The sequence below is a fragment of the Buceros rhinoceros genome, unplaced genomic scaffold, assembly GCF_000710305.1.
Source record: "Buceros rhinoceros silvestris isolate BGI_N320 unplaced genomic scaffold, ASM71030v1 scaffold8795, whole genome shotgun sequence".
NCBI classification, from domain to species: Eukaryota; Metazoa; Chordata; class Aves; order Bucerotiformes; family Bucerotidae; genus Buceros; species Buceros rhinoceros.
This window is the reverse complement of record NW_010414545.1, coordinates 10,732-19,996: the sequence shown is the minus strand read 5'-3', so window position 1 is coordinate 19,996 and position 9,265 is coordinate 10,732. Positions and strand designations below refer to the sequence as shown.

General features: G+C 53.2%; 1 protein-coding gene across 1 annotated transcript in view; it reads right to left on the bottom strand.

Annotated features, from left to right (window-relative positions):
• Positions 1-9,265, bottom strand: part of FKBP5 (FK506 binding protein 5) — a 16,312-nt gene that overhangs the window by 1,989 nt on the left and 5,058 nt on the right. Inside the window, exons 3-10 of the mRNA XM_010137127.1 lie at positions 8,680-8,824; positions 8,309-8,451; positions 7,351-7,465; positions 2,968-3,124; positions 2,413-2,503; positions 1,549-1,632; positions 1,163-1,348; positions 49-288 (exon numbers count right to left, since the gene is read on the bottom strand). Coding sequence (XP_010135429.1) covers positions 49-288; positions 1,163-1,348; positions 1,549-1,632; positions 2,413-2,503; positions 2,968-3,124; positions 7,351-7,465; positions 8,309-8,451; positions 8,680-8,824 — 1,161 coding nt within the window. The remainder of the gene's footprint in view (positions 1-48; positions 289-1,162; positions 1,349-1,548; positions 1,633-2,412; positions 2,504-2,967; positions 3,125-7,350; positions 7,466-8,308; positions 8,452-8,679; positions 8,825-9,265) is intronic.

Sequence of the window (9,265 nt, the reverse complement as noted above, 5' to 3'; positions counted from 1 at the left end):
CACCCTTCAGCGTGACCTGCTAGACAGCCAAAATGGGGCAACACGCACCTTTGCATCCCTCTCCGCAAACTTTGTGAACATGTTGGCGTAGATCCTCCGGTCCCGCTCATTGTGCTCCTTCGTTTTCTTCTGGCAGACGGAGATCTGGGATTTCGCTGCTTTGTTCTGTGGATTCACTTCCAGCACTTTTTGAAAGTCACATTTTGCCAGTTCGAACTCGTTCATCAATAACCTGGCTTCACCCCTCCGGTACAAGCCCTTCTCGTTGTCCTGGTCCAGCCCTAGTGCCTGGTAACACAAAGGTCCTCGTTAGCAACTTGGGGTTCCCTCAGAAGATCCCCCAGCAGCTGAAGCCTCATTAAATCCACCAAAGTTAGGACAAAGTGGCTTCAACTCTCCAGAGCACTTGCCGATTGCTGGGTCAGAGTTGACTCATCTCCATCAGCAGTTGGCAGGTCATTATCAGAGTTCAGTTACTCCCCTTGAGGGTGGCAGAGTTGGTGGAAGACAAATCCACAGACAAGAAATCAAGTATAAGCTCTAAAGCTGAGCCCAGAGGAGCATGGAGAGCTGGGAGATGAGGGAGCTGATGGATTAAATGTGCTTTTGTCTCCCTGCTTTAGCAGTGACGTTATTTTCCTTTAGTACAAGCCACAAATGCATCTCGGAGCTGATTCACCTTCTAGATCAAGGCAAATAGCTTCACTCTCCCACATGCAAGATGCTTAAATTTAAGAGTTTTATAAAAGAATTAATAGTTTCCTGCCAAAGACAAGGTTGCAGCTTTTTAGGGACGGGCAAAGCCCCATCCCATCCGTCAGTGTACCCAAAGCCGCACCCAACACCCAGATCCAGCCTGGGCCACCCCAAACAGTGGCCTAAGGCTGCTGGTCCTCATGGTATCCACCCATGTGGATCCGCCTTGGGAAGAAACGCTGTTGTACGCACATGCTTTGAACTCCAAAAAGCACTTTTGCTCCTGCAATCTGCAAGCACACAGCACCCATGGGGACCCTGAGGTGCAGAGGGGATGCCGCCATCCCACTGCTGCTTGGCAATTGCTTCTTATCCAAAAACAAATTAAAGAAAACCAAAACCAAACTCCTAGTGAAAACCTGCAAGAGAGGAAGATGCTCCAACCCCCAGGCTCGTGCCCCTCTACCTTATCGCAGCACTCGACGGCTTTGGTGTACTCCCGCAGCTTCAGGTAGCACATGGCCAGGTTGAGGAAGGCAGCCAGCAGGAAGGAGTCAGAGGCTTTCGACTCCTTCTCGGACAAGCCGTACTCCATTTCCAGCCAGGACACAATCTTCCCGTACTGAATCACTGCCTGCAGGTATTTGCCTTCCTGGGACGGAGCAGAGAAGAAGAGGTTAGAGGAACCCATGCTGACCTCACTGGGTCTGTTCCCCAAACGCCCTGCCACCAGGTTACAAACTTAACGCAGCGCATTAATGGAAGAAACAAAGGAGGACTGAACACCTACAAACAAAGCAGGGCTGGCTGGAGCTCCCTCGCTCTACCTCCGCCATCCCCAGGTTCACAAACCTTGAAGTACATGGTGCCTTTCTCCTTGACGATGGCAGCCTGCTCCAGCTTCTCCTTGGTGTCCATCTCCCACGACTCCTTGGCCTGAAAAGGAATGCCCGGAGCAATTGCAGCGGAATGCAGCAGCCCACCGAACCGGCAGGACAATGCGGTTTCCAGCACCACTGGTTAACAACCGGGGGTCGTCAGGGCAGTATTACACAGGGTGGATCCAGCAGTGTTTTGAATCTGAGGGGATGGGGGGGAGGAGACACCCAGAGCACCCGTGAGGGTACAGGACAGGAGCCTTTTACAACAGAAAACGCCCCGCCGGGTTCCAGACTTTGCCGCAAGCCAGGTGGTTTGTCCATCACAATGCCACGAGGATGGAAAACCCTGACAAAAAATAAACCCCAAGGAGGGAAGAGGAGGATGGGGAGAGGCATCCCTGTCCCATCCTATAGGCATCTCCGGCATCCTGTCCCCAGCCTTGGCATGGGCACAGCCAGCTGAGCTCCTTGGGCCAGCTGGCCCGGCACACCAGCTATTATCTGTGCAGCCCAGGGAAAAAATTAATACAAGAAAAAAAACAGGAAAAAGAAAAGGAAAAATAAAAGGGGGCAAACAAATAAAAAGGGGGGGCAAACAAATAAAAAGCACAAAAGGAACAAGGCTCGGAACAAATAAGAGAATCAGCCTTGGACTCCAGCCAGAAAAATAAAACAAACCAACAGAAGAGAACAAATTAAGAACACCGAGATCCTCGGTGACGTATTCACTTCAGCAGGGGCTGGGCTGCAGCCACGCCAGGGACAAAGGGTGGACGCTGCAAAGGGATGGGCCTTCCCGGCACCTGGGGAGGGAGCAGCACGCTCCTGCCCTCACCTTCTCGAAGCTTTTCAGCGTAACCTCGTACACCAGCTCCGCGTTTGCCTGGATGCCGTATTTTGGCTTCCCTGCCTCACCAAAGCCGTACCTGAAGGGGCAGAAAGGAGCTGTCAGAGGAGGGGAGCAGAAATCCTCATTTCAGTAGCGTTTGGCCACAGACACAGACCCAGACTGCTCATTCTGGCTTTCCACCCAGCTCTGTGGCCACCACCGTCTAACGTTTTGGGGCCGGGGTGATAGGATTCTCCATGAGCAAAGACACGTGACAACACAAAATGCATCATAAATGCATAAAAGCATAAAATGCATCGTCCTCTTTGGTGCATCAAGTCCGTCGCTTTATAGAGGTTTCTCTGATTTTTTTTATCTGATTTTTTAGAGGTTCTCGAGATTCCCACCCGCATGCCACCAACAGCTCTTGCCAGCCCTGCTGGGAGCACTAAGCCGAGGCCCTCCTGGAGAGTCCAATTTTTGGGATCCTCTGCGAGTGTTAACCGACCTCGGATGCGGGAAGTTTAAAACTAAATGGCACCCCCTAGGGATGCTCCTTACCGTGGCCCGAGGTAGAGGATGCACTGCTCTCCCCTCTGCATCTTCTCCAGAGCTTTGTCAATGCCAATGGGGATGTCATGGTCCTCCCCTTCGCCCACAACAAACTTCACGTCTTTGCAGTCGAACCTGGTGCCGCCGCAGAACCCCTCCAGGTGAACTGCAGTGGGGCAAGAGGGCAGGATCGCACCCAAACCAAGGTGGGCTCCAAAGAAAGCATCTTATAAAGCCAATCTCCCCAAATCCAGCAAAGCCTCCAGCCCTGGAAGGGGGAAGACACGGGGTTGGGGGCAGCCCAGGAGCCCCTGGCGAGCAGCAAGGGAAGGGGAGGGCTTGAACCATGGCTGAAAAGCAAGACAGGCGTATCTCGCCTGACCAAGGACCAGACAACAGATAAACATCGTGACTAATATGTTCCCTTCGGACTCAACGGCACGAGTCAAGCCTTACTGGAACTGGATATTGCTCCTGGCACGCAGCCAGGCAGAGTTTATCACGGCGATTACAAATCTGCCATACAGTGCTATACCGCCCTGCCTTCCCCCTCCAAAACAAGGCTGCGTTCTCCTGCCTCCTCGAACTCAAAGTACAAGATAAACATTTTTTTAATCTTCAACCAATAACCGTGCTGTTCCAGCCCCAGACACTGGCAGAAGCGCAGCCGGAGCGGACACCGGGTACCTGGCACATTCACCACCTGGTACTTCCTGGCTGCGTTTCCACAGCAAGATTATTCTTTATTTATCGAGCCTGAAGACGTCTCGGGCTTTGGGGATAGTTTTATGTTCTTTGGGTTCTGCAGACTCGTGCGGGGAAGTATAAAGTAAAAGCTGAACTCCTACGTACAGTTAAAAAAAAGCCAAAACAAGCACAAAAAAGCTTTTAAGAGGAAAAATTCATGGCAGGCATCACAGCTGGGCTTAAGGACTTCACAGCCTGGAAGGACACCAGCTTTACCTTTGCTTGCTGCAGAGCTGAGAGAGGAGATGTCACCCATGCAAGTGCTGCAGAAGCAGGGGGAGGAAGGACACTTGTAAAACAAACAGCCCTCAGGGCCAGGGACTACTCTCAGAGCCCCTCCAGCACCATGCAGGGCCACAGGACGTGACCCAAGCTACTGCGGGGCACCAAGCACCAAGCCCTGGGTGGTCAGAGGCGAGTGCCAGCAGATGCTATGCCAGACACAGCCGAGAGCACCCGGGCTCCGGATGGGAGAGCTGCAGCCTGGACTGATAGAAACCTGCTCAACTCTGCCCCACAGACACTTCCCTGCCCCAAGACATCTGAAGAAGTCCCCAGGATGTGAGACACACGGACTGAGACCGCAGGCAGAGCCCAAGTCGTGTTTCCAGGGCAGCTCCAGTTCTCCAGCTGCTCCAGAACAGCCCAAAGACACTCTCCCCTCAAGGACACTCTCCCCTCAAGGACACTCTCCCCTCAAGGACACTCTCCCCTCAAGGACACTCTCCCCTCAAGGACACTCTCCCCTCAAGGACACTCTCCCCTCAAGGACACTCTCCCCTCAAGGACACTCTCCCCTCAAGGACAGGACAGCCAGCTCTGCCTCGCCACCTCCCTCCCGCCACCAAGGTTGGGATCCAAGCGCAGCAGAGTGCAGGATGCTCACGTCCTTGCCAGCACCCTGGGATGCATCCTGCACCCCTCACTGGTCACCAGGAGGCTCAGGCTGGTGCACGGTCACCTGGCTCCGGACGAGGACAAAAGGCAATTTCAGGTCCTCCAGGTCTGAATTCTGCTCTTGCACTACCCAAAACCAAGCTGGCTATTTTCTTAGGCATAGAAAAATTCAGCCTAAAATACAGATAATCCAGCAACCCCATGGCAGCATGCCACCTCCCTGCATGTTTGAGTGCAGAGCCATAATCCCTGACCCCAAAAGCAGCACGACAGCAATCCCAGGTCCCCTGTCCCCAGCAGGATGCAGCAACAACAGGATGATCCTGCTTTAAAACAGGACGCACAGGAGGATGCCGCAATCCCTCCCTACGAGGAGAGTTTCGCTCTATTTTAATTGCACATAAAATACACAAGGCGAAGGGGGGAAAAAAAATCTCCACTCAGGTTTCCAGGAGCGGGTCAGCTGGCTGCAGTCGCTCTTGGATTACAGGGAAAAAAAAGCTGCCGAAGGAACATCACTCCGGTTGCAGCTCTGACTTATTGTTCTCTCGGTGCCTGCAGCGATTTTGTTTTTGAAGAGCTGAGAACAGAGTGTACCGAGTGCGGCTGGCACACGAACTTGATGTGCTGACAGCAATTCGTACTCAGATTAAAAAGGGAGGAGGAGGAGGGGTGGGGGGGAAAGGTTGTAACAAAAGCTGGAATGCCAGATTTCGACTGCAGCCCAGGTTTTGGGGACAGGAATCGCGATTTAGGGTCTGTAAAACCCAAACCCTATAAAAACGCCTTCAGAACTCCAGCCTGGAGACACTTGCTGCTGGAAACACGGTTTCTTCCAGTCTAATTCCAGCAGCCACACACCTCCCAAATACTCACTGAGAGGAACCATCGCTGTTCCCTGGGGACACAGCCTCGCCCCTGGGTGGGCTGCCGTGCTGTCCCCCTGGCTGCCGCACCCACCCCAGCACACTGCCCACCAGAACTAGCATTGTGTTTGTTAAAAAAAGAACCTATCTGCACCCAAACTGCTTGCTGCAAGGCTGCCTGGTGCTGCCTCTCCTTGTCCTCTCTCACAGGGGAGTACTGCAGGATCTCTGGCCCCTGGGTGGTTTAAATGAATTAAGGGCCACCCGAGCTGCGAAGAGAGCAGCTGGCAGGGCAGGGCAGATGGGCTGCCAGTGGCACCAGCACAGTATTCCCGACCTCTGCCTGGCAGGATGGACAGGCAAGGCATCCCTCTCCACGATTCTGACCACACGTGTGCTGCTGCTCCCAGCATTTGCTCCAATGGGCACATTCATTTGCAACAGGCAAAGCAGAGAGAACAGGCTGTGGGGTATCAGTCACACGAGGAGCCTCATTATTTGGTTCCTCGTGTCCTTTCAGAGAGGTGACCCCTGGCTGATGCCCCCCCGCTCCCTGCCTCAGTCCCCTCCTCATCCATTAAAGCATTCCAGAAAACCTTGAGCTGCAAATGGAACAACCAGAGAGGGACCAGGGCTCTCCCCATCCTCTGCACCAGCCACAGCACTGCTTGTGAAGCACTCAGACATCATCAAAATGAAGAGGACCTGTGATGATTTCAACTATGTTTAGTCTTTTAGTTTGATCTGTGGGGTAGCAGAGCCAGCATGAAGCTCAGCTCACAGCTGGTCCCCAGCTCGGATGCTCACCATGGGAGAGGCAGACAGTCAAATCTGGGTGAAAAACTCATTTTTCCTTACAAGAAAGCCTCACTGGAAGAGGCAGCCATTTAAGGCGGTGAGCTTTATGAGCTGTCACAGCTCAGACCCAATTTCCCCTTCGCTAAAGGAGTTAATCTCTGTGCACAGGAGCTCTGAAAGAAAGTCTAGAAAGTAAATGCCTCCCGCATGGAGTGAGCCCTGTGGCTGTGGCCAAGTGGTTCTTGGGAAGGAAAAACAAAAGGGCCTGAGTTCCCCCACCCAGCCTCACAAAACATCTGCTCCAGAAATGCAATCAGAACAGAGATGGACCCAAGCTCCTCATCCTCCCGTGTCAGCTGATACCACCATCGCCGCAGCAAACCCCTTGTACTCATTTCATTTGACTCCCATGAGCAACAGCCGCAGGGGAAGGAAAATAAAAAGCTCCATTCTACAAGAAATGCATTAAAATCCACCAAAACTATGATCAACATCGGAACAAGCAGGCCACAGAAGCTGCCGAGTGCCTGTGCTGGGGCCCAAAATGCTCAGCAAGGGATGCCATTGAGAGGACATCCCAGCTACCGACACTGTGGAGACAAGGCAGAGCCGGGGGTTTCGGCAGCTTGGACACTGCGATGGATGCAGAAGGGTCGGGGGAAGCAGCAGAGCCCCGAAACCCTCGGGGGGGTTTGCTCCTTCCATCCTCCCCTTGCCGCTGGCTGAGCAGCTCAGGGGTCACAGGGGTGCATGTGCCAACACGACTAAAACCAGGGCACAGCTTATACTGGCGCAGTCGCTTCATCATCACCTGGCTGCTCCCATGGCTCAAGGTTTTCCAACCAACCCTCCCAGCCACAGCTCTCGGGCCGTGCCAAGGAGAGCTCGGAGCAACATCCCCAGGGGGGCAGTGACCTACTGCCCTCCCAGCCCTTCTCCAGCCCCTCTGGCCTCTGGATGGATGGAACTGCATCCCACCAGGACACACAGCCACCTACAACCAATGTACAGTCTGGGAGAAGAAAGCAGGGTGCTCCGGGGCAGGCTCACCCCTCCACCCACCCCCAGAGGGACCACCACTCACTTTCCACTGTAGCACCTTCGTTAGGGTTGGAGTAACCTTCTCCCTTCCTCTTGATCCTTCGGATTATCCCTCCATCCTCAAACAAGTCCTCGCCTTTGAAGTCAAGCAGCTCGACCTGCAAAATAAAATCATAAAAGGTGGGCAAAGCTCGGGGAGGAGGGGGCAGGAGACAAGAAAAACAACAGAAAAGCCACAAAGCAGCAGTTCATCCTCTGGCTGGAGAGCCAAGCCAGCTCATTCCCCATTCAACTGACAGGCAGAAGCTGCCCATAAAAGCCAGCTCCAAGCCACAGCATAATACACCCAATTTATTAGGAACTGGGACATGTCCAGCACCTGAAGCATAACACAAAATAACAGTAAAAATCAGTTTATTAAGCCTCTAAGGGTACAACATGCCCGGTACTGGGAGACGCTGTGAAAGTTGTCTGGGACCAGCATGCGCAGGAGTTTCCCCTTTATCCTCTGACAGGAGCAGCTCCTGACCCACGGCTTAGTCTCCACTCGACTTGGAAGGACTAAGCCTTAATTTAGGACAGATTCATCCCTCCCTCCTCACCGCCCTGTCCCGATGAGCCCTGCCCAGCGAGCGCACCCTGCCAGCACCTTGGCTTTCCTACCGTCCGCAGCACCAATCAGCTTTTAGCACCCGGAGGCATTGCCCAGCCGCTTTCTTCCTCCCATGTGCATTTTTAAACCAGGAATCTGCCTGCTCCCCACCCCGACCCCAGCACTGAGGCTCTCCCCAGCCAGAGCTGCAGTCCCAGCCTCCCAGCTCAGACACACATTTCTGAGAAAACCCTGGCAGCGGTTCCTGGAGCAGAGGGACACGTTTCAGGAATCCAAGCTGGGGTTTTTGTTGGTTTTGGTTTGTTTTTTTTTTATTTCTAAGCTGGCTGGCAAGGCAGAAAGAGAGCCAGCGAGCTCAGCCACGCGCCAGCTCACTGGCATTACTTGCCTCAAAAAAGAGGGTGGCGTTGGAGGGGATTTTGGGGGCACTGCCAGCAGAGCCGTAGGCGTACTCAGGTTTGCAGAGCAAGTAGCAGATCTCTCCCTTCTTCATAGTAGCCACCCCGATGTCCCATGCCTTGATTACCTGACCTAGGAGACAGGCAGATGTCAGGAGGGAGGGAGCAACCAGCAGCCCAGAAAAAAACCCAAAGAAACACATTCAGAAGTCACTTAAGGCAGGGCTGACACTGTCCATCTGTCCTGCAACAGGGTCCCATCCCTCAGGATCATCACAATCCCTTGGGATCACCCCACCCTCCCCAGGATCACCCCACCCTCAAGCACCCCCTCTTGGGTGGGCCCTCCAGATTGGCTCACCCTTGCCCAGGCTGAAGACAAAGGGTTCATTTCGGTCGCGGCTGGAGTCAAATTTTTTACCGTTGGCCAGTTTGCCTTTGTAGTGGACATAGACCTTGTCCCCGATCATGGGGGATTCATCTTCACTCCCAGGTCGTTTAATGATCTGTGAGACAGAAACCACCCATGAGAAGGGAGGCCATGGAACAGCTAAGGATGAACATGGAGAGATACAGAGATACACACACACACATAAATATATAAAAAATATATATACACACATGCATGTACAGCCCAGTGCTGCTCTAAACCACAGGAAGGCTCCAGGCATTGCTGTTCAATCCGTCCTTCTATCAGCCCTATAAATAAATCCCAAACCGGAGCCACAGAGCGGCGGAGGGTGACAGGACTGGGAGCAGAGACCTGCCCGTGCTTTGTGGAGGTGTCTGGATAAACACCGTGGTTCGAAACCCAGAGTGAATGCGATCACGCTCAGTCTCTGCCCGTACACATTCTACTCACAGGGGTGTGTCATTTCACTACTTGCTCCTTGTCAACACTTTTTTTTTTTTTTTTTTTTTTTTTGACGCTCACCTCTGGAAAAAAC